Source organism: Pleuronectes platessa, chromosome 12, assembly GCF_947347685.1.
Source record: "Pleuronectes platessa chromosome 12, fPlePla1.1, whole genome shotgun sequence".
Taxonomy (NCBI): domain Eukaryota; kingdom Metazoa; phylum Chordata; class Actinopteri; order Pleuronectiformes; family Pleuronectidae; genus Pleuronectes; species Pleuronectes platessa.
This window is the reverse complement of record NC_070637.1, coordinates 19,427,284-19,446,758: the sequence shown is the minus strand read 5'-3', so window position 1 is coordinate 19,446,758 and position 19,475 is coordinate 19,427,284. Positions and strand designations below refer to the sequence as shown.

General features: G+C 44.2%; 1 protein-coding gene across 1 annotated transcript in view; it reads right to left on the bottom strand.

Annotated features, from left to right (window-relative positions):
- LOC128453123 (ankyrin-3-like) overlaps positions 1–19,475 on the bottom strand; it is an 84,554-nt gene that overhangs the window by 49,798 nt on the left and 15,281 nt on the right. The window contains 6 exon segments of the mRNA XM_053435837.1: positions 1,513–1,536; positions 1,943–2,128; positions 3,283–3,381; positions 3,993–4,091; positions 6,390–6,488; positions 6,770–6,871. Coding sequence (XP_053291812.1) covers positions 1,513–1,536; positions 1,943–2,128; positions 3,283–3,381; positions 3,993–4,091; positions 6,390–6,488; positions 6,770–6,871 — 609 coding nt within the window.

The following is a 19,475-nucleotide window of genomic DNA, read 5'->3' as shown; positions in this document are numbered from 1 at the left end:
TGAGGGTCGAGGAAAATCGCACAACACGCACATGCAAACAGACAAAACACACACGTTACGTTACAACCCATGAAACGCAACACTTGTGTGCCAGGTGAGGCCTTACAGGAGTCTACAGAGGCCTGTGGTCGGTGTTCACTCACACTCCAACAGACGAGGACACAATTTACTACACACTGTTACACTAACACCTGACTTTTCTCTCACAGCAGCATCAAACATGGGGCCGGTGGTACGCTGACAACTGGAGGGGTTTGAATTCAGTATACCATGTGTGCTTCTATGTGCTGTGATGCTGTGATACAAGTACACCTGGGTCTATAATCTGTAATTTACAATTCAACATGCAAACTGTATATGTAATTCTGTTATCTATAGGCATCCTGATAGGTTTAGTGTCCTGCAGATGAACCTAAAGTCCATTTGCTGACTTTAAAGAGTGATTCCCCGACAGAACCCCTGGCTTAGTGAGCAACAGCTGTCAAAGCAACAAAAGGACAGTGGAAGGAATCTCACATTAAGCTACTTAATCACTGGAAAACCCTATTTGATAAAGTCAATAATCTAGTAGGAAGCAGGTGTCTCGGAGTTGAGACATCTGGTGTCCAACTACACACATCTAGTATTTAAACTTCACACTCAGTCATCCAAAAAGGAAACACAAAAATCTTAATTATCTCATGTTCCTCTGTAAAAATCTGAAATCATTTTCCATCAGCATTTGATGCAAATTTGTTTTCCACCCATGCACGAGCCTCATATCAACAAAGCCTTTGTTTTAAGACATACCAGAACCCAGGCCAGCCAAAACACAGGCCGGCCCAGCAGGAGGGTCACCTGGCTTTGAGGTGACAAAGCGCTCCTGGTTTGCCATTGAAGCAGTGTTTGAGATAGCCTCTCGCTTTGGTCCCATGCAAAATGCTTGAGGTGCAAAGGGTTGAGGGGTTGTACTAATATCACTACAGGGTTGCAATCTAGTAAATTAGTTAAACTGTCTGTTGCTGGAAGGCTGGGTTCCTTAACAGCTCAAAGGGGATTAGGTTGCCATGCAGGTTAGATAAACCACTTCTCATGCTTCCACTGGTTATCATGTTAATCAGTTTCATGGACGGACTGTGTCGGGACACATCAGGACAACGTCTTGTCCACAGTCACAAGGAATTTGGCAGAAGGAACAGCCGCAGCTTTGGACACCATGAAACCATTAGAATCAAGGGAACACCTTGATAGCCAAGCCTCCAGCCTCAGGATGAACTACATCAGTATTAGTGGAACATGCGCTACTCTGACTTTCTCTATGAGCGGAGATATTATTCACTACATGGATGAAGCGATGAGGAGCAAGAAGACGATTGTTGAGTTAAAATGGAAAAGGAGAAGTGACAAGGGGGGGGGGGGGCTGCAGATACACTACTGCATCAGGTCGGGGGCACTGAAGTGTATTTGTTTTTTTCCCAGAGTTTTTTAATGAGCTGCGATGGAGACTACAAAATGTACTGAGTAGAGGTGTACCTCCGTTGTTCTATTCACCATCATCTACAAAGTCAGCCAAGAGAGGAGAGAGTGAGCGGTTAGTGAGCAAAAAACTGAGAAGGGCCTCCACCGACAGGAAGTGGAGCAGCAGAGACAGGGGAGGAGGAGCTCCGCACAAAAACATACACACAACAAGTCAGTGTTATTCAAGATTCAGGATGATAAGATTTGAGTTGGAGAAAGTTATTCCCCAACTCAAATCTTATCATCTTCCGTTCAAAGTGTTGCTCCTTCCCCCTTTTCTGCCAAAACAAGCATCAAAAAACAATTTCAACTGAGGAAAGAAGGAAAAGCAAAAGGCAGCAAGAAATAAAACGAACTGACAAAGAAAGAAACGCATCAAGGAAACAATCAAAGAGATAAACCAGCTGAGCGTCCTCCCTCAGAGACATCAGACGTCCTCGCTCACCTTAGACTCGACGTCCGCGTTGTGGTCGTTCTGCAGGAGCAGGGCCGCGGCCTTGGTGTCATCCTTGCGGGCAGCGATGTGCAGGGCAGGCAGGCGCACCTTGCCCTTTGTATCGTTCTCCAGCAGCAGGGAGACCACCTGGTCATGGCCCTGCTGTAGGGCCACCGCCAGAGGGGTGAAGCCATCCTGCACGCGGGGGGGGACAGAGAGGAGTCAGCGAATGATAAAGTTTGATCGAGCGACTTTTTTCCTCTTTTGATGCTTTATAGAATCTTTTGTTTTGGGTGTTTTGGGGGGGGGGGGGGGTCGATCCAGAAAACTTTTGAGTTCAAACACCACATTTCAAACAGATGCAGATTTTCATGCCTCTCCTCCATAGAGGACACTAATGTACGTTACATAATGAGAGGATGTGGTGGAAAAGGTTTCTCCCACACACTCTCACACACATTACCCTCAAGATGCATAATTTAGCTGAAAGCTGCCTGTTCTGGATTCTGTATATCTGTGCATATCTGTGTATATATTGGTCACTTGCATGTGCTGGCATCTGATGTGCTGTTCACACAAGCACTGGATCTGTGTGTAGTTCTGTGTGTGTTGTATATGTGTGTACATGTCTTAAAGGGCATCCCCCCGTTCTACCATGTAACCCATAGATGTAAACCAGCGGGCTGCAGACTGCCCTAGCTATTCCATTAGCCCCATCAGATGTTTGTCTCCATATGTGCACATCCCATTCTTGTGTGTGTGTGGGTGTGTGTGTGTGTATATACGTGTGCTGACAGGTAATTATGTGTATGTATGGGTTGCACAAGGCTGAGCATCGTAAATCAGAGCAGTAACGTCAGCAGCCGTGGAGGAGAGGCAGCGAGCGGAGCAGACCTCGTGTGTGTGACCCGCTCAAGGTCACTCTGCCTTCACCACCGCCACCATACACTACCAATCAATGAAGCTCTGCCCAGTCGCTCATGAAAGAGATGGGGAGAGGAGGGAGGAGGAGGGGCGGAGGAGAGACAAGTAGGAGGGAGGAGGAGGCAGAGAAGACGGGGACAACGAGAATGTGAGACAGAGTGGATGAGGGAAAAGCAGGGGAGTAAAGAAAGATGAAGAAGGAGAAGGAGAAACAGGCAGATGCAGAGTGAGGGGAGTCGGGATGACAAAGGGAAGATGGGAAGGAAGGAGGAGATGCAGGTGGTTAGTACAACACATAGAGACCATACATGACTTAGGCACAATGGTACAACAATATAACACAGGACTGACACACATATGATCACACACACGATAAAACACAACACACACACACACACACACACACACACACACATGTACAGTACCTCAGTGGCCATACTCTGGCTGGCGCTGTGCTCCAGAAGGAACCGAACCACCTCCAGGTGATTCTCCTGGGCGGCCATGTACAGAGGAGTGAAGCCATTCTGTGCACGACACGGACCGGAACACAAACACACACGTTCAGCAACATGGTTAAAGCATGTTAACCTTGAAATAACAAATTAATAGATAAATCTGTGTTGTCAGTTCCTTTAGATTGGATTTGAGATGTTTTCTATTATCAGAACCTACAGACTTTTTCCTCTATTCCACATTTACATCATGAAACATTATTATATTGTAGAAAATACGAATCTTGAGAGTATTATGATGATATATAATGATGTGTAATGTTCAGGTAGGACTTTTTGCGATGGGCTTACACACTATCTGTTTCAGCGTTTGATGAAAACCAGACAGAAAGATGGGGTTTGAAATCTGTCTCCTCTCCTTGATCTGTCAGAGTGAAATGCAACGTGCCGGAGCAGCAGATTTCTTGAGGCCCAGTTGGAGCGATGCCAGATTCTGCCGATGAGGATCTTTGCAGCAGGTGATGCCCTCAATATAATTTGACTTCATGACACAGTATCATGGAAACAAATGTGTGAATCCCAGCTGGGGCAAATTCCCCCAGTAGCCCAACATGACCCTACTGTCATGTCCCTGTGACATTGTGCACGTGTGAGTGGGAGTGTGCATGTTGTGTATAACCTACCTGAGACTGCGAGTTGACATTGGCTCCGTTAGTGACCAGCTCTTTGACGACATCCGTTTGTCCGGCCAGCGACGCTATGTGCAGAGCAGTGTTTCCTTTCTGGATTAAACGGAACAACCACAGGGACGCGTGTTAAGCTCTGTCCCACCTGTTCCCCCGCATAGCTTCAGTGTGACTGTCACTGTCCTCTGTAGATATCCATAACCCCCCCCCCCCCCCCCCCGACCACACTTTTCTTTTTTACAGCCTGCGTTCCAGCTCTGGCACCCCCCCCCCTGCACTGCCAACAATGTGTCACTTCCGATACCGCTGGTCCCAAACAACATGAGCCCCACCGCTGAGCCTCGGCTATAAATGAAGACAGGACAACAGGAGGCTTCCCACAGGACATGCACAGGTCCTTGGGACGGCAGAGTTAACCCCCTGACCTGTGTCCCGGACGAGTGATACCGAGCCATGTTGTTATAACTGCTGTTACACAATCGTGATCATCTGTCACATGTATCATACACTACAGAGAGAAATGTCTGCTGAGGCCAAGGCAGAGAAATATAGAGACAGAAAACACTGGTTCCTTACGCAGCTGAGGACAAGAGTTTGATGACAGGTTTCAATTTCTTTTTCTACCCTTATACATCCATATTTGTTCAGAGCAACTAAAGCCTAATTGAAGTTTCATATGGCTTTTAGGAACTGAAAGTAGTTGGTTAAAGGGATGTTGCAGGAGATATGGTCTCAATTGTCCCTTATGGTCAAAGTTATGATGTTAGATAATGTCCAGAAATTGGTTTTTGAAAATATAAAATGTTGTCATTTCATCTTTGAGTCCAATTGCACATTATTTAAGATGCATTTATTTATTAAGATGCATTTATTTGTCCCAAACACATGCACAGACATGCAAAGGCACACTCATGCAGGTAGGGAAATTTAGCCTCTGCTTTTAACCCATCTGGTGCAGGACACACAGAGCCGTGAGCGACCATGTACGAAGCCCGGGGAGCAGATGTTGGGGGAGTAAGGTGCCTTGCTCAGGGGCACTAGACAGGGTAGGGAGAATCCTCTTGGATTTTTGGACAGATCAATCCAGGTTCGTCTTTTTGTTGTTTCTCCGTGGTGTCGAACCAGAGACGAACCAGAGACCTTTTCTGGCCATAGTCCAAGTTTCTGCCACTAGTCCACCGCCGTGAATTCCTTCAAGGCACTGCAGAGATATTGCTTTCACGACACAGATGGAAATACAGTCGAAGTGGAAACATAAACATAGAAACTGGCATTTTGAAGCACAAGACCCAACGTAATTAATTTACATTCATTCAGAAATCACCATCTGGGCTTGGTGCGTCCACCACCCACACTAACACCCTCCCAGTGACTTGTTGGGGGAACAAAGCTGCAGCTACTACACTTCACTGGGAAAACAACTCCTGCACTAACACTAGGATCATAAGGTGATTTCTGTGAGATAGATGCACCATGGACAGGTCAGTCCAGAACAACAACAACAACACCACAGACAAAATATTCAAAATCTGTCAAACCATCTTTCTCTAACTGTTTCAAACCGATCAGTGAAGCCTAGAGTTAATCCAGCAGTCTGAACACTGAGGACAAACCTTCTTGTTTAATTCTTCCAAAACAAGAACATTTCAGGGCCTGATGCAAAATTACATCGATCATCAAAAAAGCCATGAATTTAAATGAAACACTTTGCATAACAAAAATCTAGATATCAACAGCACTGCCTCCCTGAATGCATAATGTAACTTGTAGGCATTCGGGGGGGGCAGCCAGTGGATTCCCAAAAATCTCAAACTAATCCCTGAGCCTCCTCCAGGTCACAACAGAGAGGTTTTAATTGGGAAAGGTTTTCTCCTTGATCTTGAATATTTCACCATGTGCTGTGTTTATGTCGGCACCAGGCATATGGCCTGTGGCAGAGGAGCTGAACCAGACGACTCAGTGAGTGAAAGCCCCCTGGAAACAGATCTGGGTTATGTTTTCAATGGCTCTCCATCTCATCTCCATTTTCGCTTCACGGTAAAGATGCTTTCAAGGAGGAGATCCTGGATGTATTACATGATATGATATCATATTGTACAGTAGATACAATATAACAATAGTGTTACAACTGTTGCTGCTTTTAATCACGTATATTTAATATCCTCTGCTGTTGAAATTAAACATAAACGTCCTTTTGTTTAATTTTCTCAGTGTTTCCAGTTGTGATCCCCACGGGGGTCATTAACTATTGATCCGATATTGAACACTAATGAAGGCTTCACACTCGCAGCAGCCAAACTGTAACCACACTGCAGCAATACGCTTCGTGCAGGGTCCAAATATAGTCGACCACAACCTCAGGTGAGCTGCGAGAGGGGACAGGGTCTCCTTTACCTTCGTGGCTGCGTCCACCGCGGCTCCGAGCTTCAGCAGCTCAGCAACAACCTCCACATGTCCCTCCTTGGCGGCCAGATGAAGAGCGTTCAGACCATTCTGAGGAAGACACACATTTAGCTGAGTAAGAGCAGCTCATGCACGAAGATGACGCTGTGACACGATGTGTAATTGTGCTTAATGGATGGATTAAAATCATAAAAATGTTCTGAAATAATCCTGCGTGTTCAGTTCGAGCCCTCGAGCTCTTTCATTTGAAATTTAGCTGACGCAGCAGTATGTGATTGAGAAGCATGTTTACGTGTAAGAGACCCCGAGGAGGACAAAGATTCAAATGAACATTTTTCCACTTTCTTAATTAGAGTGTAAGAAAAACTTGCCTGATTGCAAATGTTTATTTCAACCCCCGACTTGATGTAGTCAAGGACCTTTTCAAGGTTTCCAGCCCGGGCTGCTCGCAGGTAACTGGCATTGCTGTCAGACTGGGAGAGAAAAACAAAAACAGAGAGAGAGAGAGAGAGAGAAAAAAGAGAGGAAGAGAATGTCAGGTCCGACACTTCACATGTTTATCTGCGTTACATTTCCAACTGCATCAGCATTTCAGTTGTAAACACAGAGGAGAACAAAAGCACATACAAATGCCAAAATGTTACTGTACCAGGTAGAACTCTGTCATAATTTCTCACACATCCCAAGAACATCTTAACAAAGGGAAAAACAAAGCCAATGTCCAAACACAGCGGAGCTCCATCGTCCCTTTTTAAGTTAGAAGTCTGCTAAAACGCAAACAGTGCAAAAAGTAAATCCATGAGAACACAGCCGCAGCAAGTCACATCACCCTCGGTCGCCCATCACAGCCACTGGACTGTTGTTTCAGCTTTCTCTAATCCAAACGTCTCTGAATCCCAAAGGTGGGAAGTATGGTGGCTGGGTGGTCCACACAGCTGCCACAGAGAGCTTCTCTCTTCCTCTCTTCCTCAGAAATCTCTTCTGAATCCAGCAGGAGATCAGTGTCGCGTTGCTACGAGAAGCTGAGCATCTTCTGCTCTGCTCGGCTGTCCCTTTATTTCACTACAGAAATAGGGCTTTGCACACCAAAATAAAATTGATGAGGCAAGCATATTTTGTCCCCATGACAAATGTGGTGTGCATGTGTGTGGGAGAGGAAGAGAGAGGGAGGAGGGGGGAGAGATGGAACGAGGGATGAGAGTACACAAAGAGAGAGAGAGGGAGAAAGTCAAAGAGACAGGAGAAGAGACGAAGGTTCATGTGTTCTCCTAAGACGTCTGGTTTGACATAAAATGACACACAGCACACTCTGCACATTTTGACTTCCGTCCTCGCAGCAGCCTTGTTAAGAGCTTTTTGTAGAACTCAGCACTGGAGCTGCTGAGAGCAGGAGGGCGAGAGGCTGTGGAACTGCTGCTTAATAATCGAGGCTCAAAAAAAAAACAAATTCCCCTGAATTATCAAAAGCAAAGACGTGCTAAATTTAGTCCCTGCGTCCGGAGACACTAAGGATAAACCCAGCGCGGCCAAACAGTACGAGCTGTTATCCAACATTGTGCTCTCCGCCTCCCCCTCGGTCACGCTTTTCCACAAATAACTCTGACGAACAGAGAGGGATGTGACCCAAAGCCCAAATGTGAGAGACCAGGACGTGCAGCATCAGATCGCTCCACAGATAAATAAAAACAGTAAGAGGAAAAGATGTGTCACTTAAGCATGGGGGTAAACAAAACTCTGGCAGATGAAACAAGGTTAACTGGAAACTAAGTCATTCCCCGATTACAAGGGACCATTAAGCTAAATCTCTGCAGCTAATCAGCGGCATCTAGAAATGTCTTCTTTGTTTTTCCATAGCCCCCCCCCCCCCCCCCCCAGCTCCCAAAGGACTGCTCCATCGCACTGGACCACTAACGACCTCTCTGCTCTTGTGGCCTTGAGAAACGTCATGATGAAATACACAAATATTGAGCAACAAATGTGAGGCACAGGTCAACAACAATCACAAATAAACCAGTAGCATTACTGGGTCAGTGTGTGGAAGTAACATTGTAAAAATATAAAAGGTTCAAAGACACTTAAAATTGATTATGATAATACTGCTGGAGGTAATGAAGTGAGAGTCCCTGGTAGCGCTGCATTAAAGCCACTGCTGCACTGTGCTGTCAAATAGGAAATTGACAGTGAAAACTCATAAGCATCAAGAGCGCTGGTCTAAATCTCCTGTTGCTGCACGACAAACAGTTTGTGTAGATGTGCCAATAGAGACTTCACTTTGCTTGTGAACTCAGTTGTGTTACATTTCTATGATTCTAGATGTCCGTGATGGAGAGCAGAGTCATGAGACAGATAAAAGAAAGATACAATTCACCTTCAGCATGATAGAATTAGTAAAGACCTGTTTATTCCCAGAACTCAGCATCCTCCACCAGCTCTCTGTCAAACTCCTGCTGGGGCTTTTTCCTAGGATACTTTCCTTTACTGCTGCGTTAAGTTAGTGTACAAGTGGTTTATAGTGTCGGCGTAATTCACAGTGACGGTTGTTTACATGTGGTGTCTTTCAGGAATGAAAACACTGTCTGACTGATGAGAGAACATATGTACGAACAGAAAGGGAATCCAAACTGAGCAAGATCATGAGAACATTTAGACAATTTTATACTTTAATTTATATTGAGTCAACACCAACACAAATCCATGTTATTAAATACAGATGTATAACTGTTTTATGTAAAGGAGATGTATTATGATTTCTCGGTTTTTCTTTCCTCTAGTTATAGTTATAGTTTTCTTTTGTGTATAAAAAGTCTTCAAATTTAAAACAACCACTGCAAAATCACACCATTTTTTCCAGGGGACCCAAAAAAGTGACGAACTTGGCTGTAGTTCAATGTTTTGTAAAGTTATAGAAGTACTTGTCAGTGGTGGTGAATGTCTTTCTGGTTATACTTAGAATTTGTTTTTGTTTTTGTTTTTTTTATCTTATTGTATTTGACTTCCCTGGTAGATCAACAACATTAAAAAAAAGTTAGTTAATGGCCAGAGTCCGACCAGCTTCATCAGCAATTATTCAATTAATAATATCAACATATTATAATATCTGTGCAGCATGTGTGTGTGTGTGTGTGTGTGTGTGTGTGTGTGTGTGTGTGAGTGTGTTTAAGCCTCCATCCCAACAGTTACGTCCAATCTCTCACGTAACCAGATGTGTCCTCAGTGAGAGCCATGCATTGTACAGCAGTGTGACCCGTGACTCTCAGGCTTTGTTCAAGTGTCACCAAATGCTTAACGGCTCTAAAACCTCTGACATTAGACAACACAGGGTCGCACTGCTGTGGACAGGCAACCTGCATCACAACTACTCAGTGATTCACAGCTTTAAATATTATATAAGTCCTGATATCTAATACTGTAATCTTATTGCTTTGTTCCGGCAGATGTGGTTTTATACATACATATATACATATATATATATATATATAACACAACAAGAAGATATTGACCCACTTACAGAAATCCCATGCTCTCACTTGAGGGAACAACTTTGAATATAACGTTAATGTTTTTTTTGAAGGGTCCAATTTAGCATTTAAACATCACTCAGTGTTCTTTGCTTGTCCTTCAGCATCTGCTCAAGCCAAAGTGCCAACAGATTAACTAGTCTTTATCCATAAGTCACCATTCATTGCTCTCGTCACTTTATCCTTTAATGCCTGCAGTGAAAACCAGTGACCAACATGTCCGACCCGCCGCGCGTATCCGATCTGCGTCCAGCACGACGGATCTTCAAGTCTTTGTGAACCAAGCATTACCGAGGACGAGGAAAGAGATTAGCAAGAGAAATATCATTAAGCCGCCGCAGATCAGAGGTTCAGAGAAAATGGGGCCATTACAGACTAGGTAAGCCTGAAGGAAAGCATTAATCTAATGGATAGGGAGAGGGTGAAAGAGAAAGAGGGAGAGAAATCCGACACATGGGTAATAACTGGTAAAGCGGCAAGTTTAACCATCATTCCCAATTACAGTCTTACAAAGTCAGAAATGGCGCTAATTTCGGGGCAGGTTGCTGTAAAGATGGCAATTAACTGTCTCATATCTAATTAAAAATGCCCCTTGGTTAATGACTGCTGTTTTCAGACGCTCTTTAAAGTATAGAGAGAAAAACGTTAAAGTAAAAGGGCTGAAGTAGGTTTGATAAATCTCTTCAGCTCATTTCAGACCTGAACTCTTGACTTTCACATATGAAGAAAACAGCAGGAGATGATCATCCAGGTGAGGGCTGAAGCTGTGGAGCTGAACAGGATGGAAACATTCTGCTGTGGGAATCAGAGTTTTTTTTGTTTATAGCCCATAAACAGGACTGTGGGGCCTTAATTTTTCAAAGCTCTTGAATCTCCTTGTCTTTTCCTCCAGGCCTGTTTGTATGGCTCCTCCTTTTCATCTTCATATATTTGTATTGCAGGATTGTCACGTGTCAGAAACCTCATCAACACACCAGATATTTTCCTGCTCCATTCTCACATGGACTCACATGGACATATTCCAGACGTTAGGGGCCAGGTGGGAAAAGTTCTGCGAGCAACTGAATGAAACATTTATATTCTCACATTCAGCCTCCTCTGGAAAAGATCAGGAACATGTCTGGACTTTACTCTCGTCGTTGAAGATGAGCAACATTAAAGCTCAGTGGTGTTGACATTGCTCCTGGACATGTATTTGTGACATAATATATGAATAGAAATATAAATGAATTTGCCCTCTGTTTCTGGAGTTTAATTACACATTCAAACAGCCAGCTGAAAACCAGTAGCACTGAAATGGGACGGAGTGTCTCTCATGATCTCAAACAGTTCACCTCTTTCCCTTCACTCTGGGTTCAGAGACATTTTGGAGCAGCAGAGCACGTGTTGTTCATTCTGCTGAATCTGTACTTGGCACTTCTCCTGATGACATCAACGCAGTGATAATCTACACGGATAGAGGATAGTTAGCTGAATAAAGACTGATACGATGCCAGACTCCGATATGTCAGTCTGGCACTCTGCACCGAGTGTGTAACAGAACAAGGACTCATTTAGCTCTATAGACAGATACAAGAGGGACTACACCTACATGTCTGCAAACACTTTTTGCACCGTTCACATGCAGGTGAGAGTGTGTAAACACACACACGGAGACACACAGGGCGCGTTGATGTCATCGGCTCTGGGCGAACTGGGCGAGCTTAGGGGAGGAGAGCCAGACCAGCAGCGGCTGCATTGTTCCACTTTATCCCCGACTCTCCTGACAGCACAAAACACTCTGCGCTCCCCAGCTCTGTGAGCACAAAGACAGGGGCTTCCAGTGGTCGGCCACAACACCCACCGGTGCCAGAGGACCTCAGCCCACCCACCCACCCACCACCACTTCCATTACTCCCATCTTTAAACTGCTGCACTCCCCCAATCCTCCCAACTGCCCTAAATAGTCCTTCGTAGTATCCTGATTCCACTGGTTCTTTCAAGGCTAAATATAGCAAAGCCAGTGATGAATTAATGCTCCCATTTCCCTGTCAACATGCTCATGCCAGAAAATCATTATCAAGCCTGATGGAGGTATGGATGGAAAGCATGATATTGGCAACAAAATGATTGATAATCTTTAACCAGAGAGTTCAGATTTTATTCTTCAGACATCCGCTCCACCGCTCTCATGACTGCACGTGCATCGTGTTATCTGGAGCATCAACATGGCTCTAAAACAAAAACAGCTCTAGGAAAAGCACCACATCTTTCTTGGAGTACGACAAAGGAGTGAAGTGGTCTGATGCTGTTATAGCAGCGTCCTGCCTCCTGATGGCCACTAGCAGGAATGACATTCAATTAATAAGTAAGTCAATAAAAGAGTGAATGAATGAGTAAATACTATAGACCCATTTCAAATCTTAATAAGGAAACAATGAACCTTTCTCCAATGAAAGAGATTTTAACTGAGAAAGAAACCAACGCTGTGTCAGATTCTACAAAGGCTCTGTTTAAAGTGTGAGTCAGTTCCTCTCTTTCACTTCCTCTAATAGACAACATTATATGTAAATCCTTCAACTTAAGATACAACTTTATTAATCCCAGAAAGCAAGATACAGACATGTGCTGACAAACATTCACTTTAACAACAGCTGCATTGAGCTCAAAGAGCAACTGCCTTGAAAAAGTCTGGAGAAGCAAATGAATGTATTTCCATAAAAAGGCAAAAGCATATAAACAACATGAATGCAGTCAGTGGACATTTTAAATATGCAGGTGCACGAGCAGCTACCAGTCAAGGTCCCAAAGACTCACATGTGCACCGGAACAACATCCTGCGTGTTGTTGCCATGCAGCTTCAAACATGTCCCCCTTCCAGGCACCATTCTGATTCTGAGTTGATACAAAGCCAAAAACCAGTTCAGTCATAATTCATGATACACAGGATTCATGATACACTGTAGCTGTTGCATCACTGAATCCACAACATCAACCTCAGACACCATCACACAGCACAAATCTGAGTCTTCAGAATAAAGCAAATGAGAATAAATCCAGATCTCAGCACTACTCACTTGTGTCAGGAAGACAGCACCGTCCTCCACAGCCATGTCCCCCTCTCTCTCTCTCTCTCTCTCTCTCTCTGTCTTTCCCCTCCTCTGTGTGAAGAGGAGTGAAACCCGAGCTCAGACAATTAACCCCTCATCCGTTCTGTCAGCTCCGTCTTTATCTCAACCTCACGGGCATCGAGCCCACTGGGACCAGCAAGGTGCCATCAGCTCAGGAAACAAGAGTAGAAAAAAATAGATGCTACAGCACTGGAGGATACAACAGCTCCTTCCTCCGCCCGGTCAATGTCGTGCACCGGAAAAAGAAAGAGGGATGGAGGAGTGGGGAGGAAAGAGGAGAGCGGGTCTATCCCACTCTGCAGCGGTGGGTAAACAAAGCATCTTTCAGGGACACGCTGCAAATCCCTTCTGCTGCTCCTCGCTCTCTCTCCCTGTCATCCCCCCTTCTCTCTCTCTCTCGTTTTTTTTAATGTGTCAACCAGGGTAAATCCCCACCGCCTCACAGGAGCTGGCCCCTGCCCCAGAAAGCATCTTCGAAACCGGTGGGGTGGGGTGGGGTGGGGTGGGGGGGATGCAGGAGGAGCACTTGACTTACCATAATAGCCGAGGCGTCTCCCTCCTCCCTCTCTGCCTCCTTCCCTTTCTTCCTCACCTTCATTTACTCTGAGGGGTGGTGAGGGGGGGACGGGGGGGGCGCTGACACTGAGACCTTGATACCCAAGGTTGGGGAGGCAAGAGGGGCCGAGCTGAAAATAGCAGCTGAAAACAAATACTTTAACTGAGGTGACTCGGGTGGGATATGTCAAAGCCCCTCCCCTCCACTCCCATCCCCTCCCCTCTGGTGTTATCCCACCCACTCTCCCTCGTTCCCTCCTCCTCCCACTCACCGGTTCACTCCCCCTGCCATCCTCTGCCAACACATGGCTCTGAATTATCATCCTGCTTATCAGCTTTTTCTCCTCCACACGGACAAAGAGCAGCGTGAATGTGTGTTTCAGGCTTATTGCTCCAACAGGGCCGATTCTACGTGTGTCTGCTCGGGGAAGTTTTTTCAAGTCCAAATCACAGCAGAGGACAACAACAATAACACCAGACGCTATCTTTGGGGGAAAGTGGACCAGTGGGGGGGCCGCCCCACCAATCAATGGGGACACTGTGACAGCGGATTAGGGGGCTTTTCCCTTGGTATTAGGGACACCCTACCTCCTCCCACCTCTCACCCCTCAGCAGTCAGCTGAGCAGGAACTGGGGATGAGAAGCTCACCCCCACTGATATCACCCCCCCCACACACACACAAATCCTGCTCACAGTGCAGGAGACCAGTACCGAGTTAAACTCCCTGCTCCCCTGGAAAATGTGCACAAAGAGCCTGGATCTGATGCAGCAGAAGAAACTGAAAAGTCCCCATGAAGGGCAGCATGCAGCATTAACCAGTGTGTCCATGTAACATGTAACGTTTCCACAGGCATGTTAAAGTGTCTGTGTAATTGGGTAATTACCTGCGAAGCATATGATGTGATTATCTTATCTCGGAGGACCACGCACAACTGTAAAGATCTCCCAAGGATTGTATGTACATGTTTAAGAGGCCATATGATTTCATACAAATACTCTTAACAGATTGATGGAATAATAATATTGGGAAATTAAAAAAAATACTTGTTTAGCATCACATTTATTTATGCCAGTTATGGATATTGTTACTGTGCAGCTTCTTCTTTTCATAAATTTGTTCGTACTGCCAACGAGCCCAAACCAAAAGGTGTTCTGATATTCTCTCACATCCTCATCATGTCTGTGGCCCAAGTCCAGCTGCAAATAATAAATAAATTGAATTACAATTTCAATAGGGCCTCCGACTGTCAGTGCTCGGGCCCTAATTATTGAATTAATTCATTTCATCTGGGAAATGTAGGTATTAGCAAATGATCCAACTGCAGGACAACAGTGAATCAATCACACTGCCGGCTCACCGCTTTGGGGTGTCCTGCCAAAGAAAACTTCAATTCACACTTGAATTAATGAATGAATGAATGGGGGAGGCTGAGATTGATTAGGTTAGTGAACAACCTGCTCAACCTCCACTTTACCACAGCTGCCCCTTCATAAGAGGTCCCACATGTTCCATTCCTCATCACCAGTGTCTGGGCTTCAGGGGAAATCTTCTTCTATCCAACGCACTTCATTTAAACAACTGTTTCTGTTACTTCTGCCAAAGCCTGTTCCTCTTGTTAACAATAAATTACATTTCATTGTCCGTTTCATTTGTTTCTCTTTAAGTCTCACCTGATAGAACTACTGATTTCCAATCTTTCACCAAATAAACAAAACATTCATGTCCGCCTCAGCCGCTCCACGTTTACTGTGGTGCAGCATCGTTGAGCAGAAGCAGAAGTCCTGCAGGGAAACTTGGCTGAGAACACATTTTTGTTGTTGATGGAAAAGTCGCTCTCCACAGCTGAGTAAACAAATGCTGCGGCCGTTCACTTCTACAGCATCTGGAAAAATCCCACACTTTCCATACGCCAGCAGCATTTTGATTATAAATGATAAGCACAGTTCATCAGTGTCACACCCGTGCATGTTATTTATAGCAGGAATAATGCTTTCCTGGCAGCACTGCCTGTAATATTATGCAGCTCGTCCATCCCTCAGCCGGCCGCTTTCACATTCTGTCACTATTCCAGAGGAATGGCACCACTTGCATCATGGGTATTTTCCAAGCGCTATCAGCTTTCGGACGAGAGACAAAGAGAACTGGAGAGAGAGTCAGAGAAAATTCTAACGTGAGAGCTGACGGAGAAGGTGAGAGCTGACAGAGGGAGTGACAGATGCTCTGGACCAGTAGAGGGGACTTGAACATGTGATCGGTGGATCACCGGCTCCTTCACGCTAACGCTGCAGCCAGCAGCTGGGATTCTGCCGGGTTGCCATGGCTACGGAGGGGGGGGGGGGGGGGGGGGAGTCACAACAGAGGAGGATGGGAGTCAAGCGTTTATGAAAAATGATCTCTATTGCCAAAAATCAAATTGTATTACATCTGGGAATCATTTTTAATTTTATTTACAATTAACATAATTTATATCTTTCTTATACTTTCATTTAACATTATATTTTCTCTTTATTGATTTGTACAATTGGGATCTTAGGCTTCAAATGTTACTATAGGTAGATTATAATACTTTATCTATTTGACATGTAAATATACTACTTATTGTTTCTCACTGGTCTTTTGAGAAACCATTTATAGATAAAATCACCAGATGCTATATGTGATGTTAACAGATGAAATAGTGAGTGTAACTGTAATCTGTGCTTCAGGAAACATTGTGAACAAATAAAATATTTACTGTTTACTTTAGTCAGGTTAAACACTCAAATAAAATCTTAATCTCGTTTTATTATTTCTCATTAATGTGTGTATGTGTGATTGATGTACTGTAGACTGTAATGTCAAATTATAGCTCGGATTATTAAGCTAAATAAATATATTATTTCTTGGAAGCAATACTTTGCATCAGAACTGTGATATGCATGTTAAATCCAAGCCTGAAAACACATAAATGCTTATGTATTCAAATGGGAAAGAAAGAGCCGTGGGGCAAAAGCAATAATTGTGACTGGCTTTCACAACCATAATGTGTGAGCTCAGCCATCTGAGGGAAGCTGTAAAACATCCCATCATTCTCATTCTGGAGACTATCCTCGGTATTTGCGGAGAACATACAGCACATAACACACACCAGACGGAAATTTACTGCCCCCGCTGCACAGAGCGCGCTCAAGGGCACAGCTCCTCTCCGTCACCTGGGACATGAAACCGTCAGGGAGGGAGGGGATAAGGAGAGGAAGTGAAGGAGGCAGGGAGAGGAAGGGTAGAAAGAACAGAAAGAGGAGGAGAGGAGAAGAGGGAGGGAACTTGGGAAAGGAAAATAGGTGAACCATTCAACTGGAGCAATGAGTGAATATGCAAACCTCAGACGTCATCATGCAGCACCACAATATCAGATCATTACTGAGCTATTACTATCAGAAAAATCATACTATGTAAATAGGTTAAATATCTATTAAATCCATATTATTTTAAATTAAATGTTGTTCTACTACACATGAAGGCTCCTACTGTCTCTCCTGTGTCTGGGACCAGGGGGAATAACGCTGACCCTGACTTGGGGAGAACCTGAATGTCGCATTGGATTTCATCCAACTGACTTGTCAGCTGTTCAGGTGAAACCTACACACTAGTGCACGACGCTGGATCAATAGCTGTCCCGCCAAAAAGTCACCATAAAGACTCCAGAAGAGCAAAGAAGAGGACGAGGAAATACACACAGGGGAAAGAGAAGTGTGGGGGGGGGGGGGGGAGTAGGTCTGAGAAGAGAAAAGGTCAGAAGGACTGGAGAGACTGTAAAGATAGAGGAGAGTGAGAGAAGACCTGAAATGATTATTAGATTACTCGACTAACAAAAAATGATCCAGTTTGATATTTGGTTACTCATACTTTTTCAAGGATCTAACAGTAGATGTGCTCTTGTTCTGAAAAAGGCGAATTTGCTGCCTTACTTAGATAGTAAATGGAAATCTAAGTGCTGTTGTAAGAAGACGTCACCTTAAAGACTTTATTCACTATATGGTCACTTTGGCTGTATACTATTCGACCAAACAATTACGAGGTTAATCAACAAAATAATCAACAAAATAACCAATAATAAGAGAGAGAGAGAAGAGAATGTAAGATAGAAACAGAAGAGACAAAGAGGAGGACAAATAGATGAAGCACAAAGTCATAGAGCAGAAGAACAGAGCTCTCAGCCAAAGAGCGACAAGAGACCAAAACTACACAACATGTCAAAGTTCAGTTAAATCGAGCACAAAGTCAGAGACGAGTCAAACATCTCCTCCTCCTCCTCCTCCTCCTCCTCCTCCTCCTCTTCTGCTTTTCTCCTCCACAGCCTCAGTCTGACCTGCAGCAGATTGTGTTCAGCAGTCAAACACTGGACTCTGGTGGACAGTCTCCTGCATGACAAGTACCATCATCATCATGAAAACAGCACAGGTCTCACGTGTTTCCACATCTGGAGTATTTTTTAAAGTGGACACATGTCACGTTAATCATGAGAAAACACACAGAAAAACTACTGCTCCTGTTCCGATGACAATTGTCTCCACTGAAATATGGGCTGTATTCATGCTGTTAGATGTGCATCACACTGTAGAACAGAAGTGATGCCATCTCAGGTTAAAGAGACTCAAGTCTGTAAACTACTTCAAACACCTTGTGGGTCAAAAAGCCAGTTCTCCACTGATACATGATTTCTTATGAGTGGGTTTTTGATACATCACTGGAACATGAAAATGCAAATGACGAACCAGTGAATGCACTGAAATGACTTTACCTATAATAAGAGCCAATCCTGTGTGAACAGCAGGTCACATGCACGAGCATCAAGAGATGGAATTGAGATGAGTTGAACTATAAGTGTGTCTATGTAGAGGAGAGAGGGATACATGTGATACACACATTTTCAAATTTGAGGGATGGCAACGCGTGACAAAGAAAGAGGTCAATATGTTGAAGGGACTTTAGAGAAAAGACTAAAGCTTATAGGATAATAAGAGTAAATCTCCTGATCACAAATCTCAGCCACTATACTTCATCGTCCCCATTAAACACAAAAAACTCAAATATGTAGTGAATATGTGTTAAATTGTGCAGTGATTCAATAATTTGTCGGTACACAACACACAGGACTGATTTTGTTATGTAGATTTAGTGGTAAAAACACACAGCAGATACACACACTCTCATTTTACACACACGGGCATTGACAAGGAAAAACTACACTTGAGTCAAATACACTCGAGCAGCCTGAGCTGATATGACAGGATTAATCGAATCTCATGATTGACTTGATCTGCCACAGAGGGAAGATACTTTCTTTCTTTCTTTTTTCAAAACAGTGTTTAAAAGGTGAATGATAAAACCAATTCATCAACTGCAGACGCCCATTACCACAGTGTCCCTCAAGTCATGGTGGAAAAGAAACTGGAGGGACATTCGTGATAAAAAGGAAGAATCCAGCCATTCCTCAACTTCTCTGTCTCTATCTCACTCATCCATCTTTCCACCATCCATCCGTGTTCCCTGATCACAGATTTTTCTGAGTCTTCATGTCAGACGTCTGACTTTTCCTCGTGTGGGTCTGCACATGTGTCACAGACAGGTACAGTCTCAGATGTGCCATGTACGTTTCTAAACCTCCCTCGTGTCCTTGAAAGCAACAGAGATCAACAAGTTTACCACCTCCTACACATCCTATCTGTTGGACTGGTTTAGTGCCATAGCTGCACTATAGTAAGGGAGTAAACTTTGTAATAAATGTGCATCTGGCTCCACAGGGGGTTGTTAAAGTCAAGTTAAAGTCAATTCTAAGTGAACACAATTCCTTTTTTTATCTTCTGCTATAAGTTTATTTTTTCCTTCATCCTTTATTCAACCAGGAAGGTC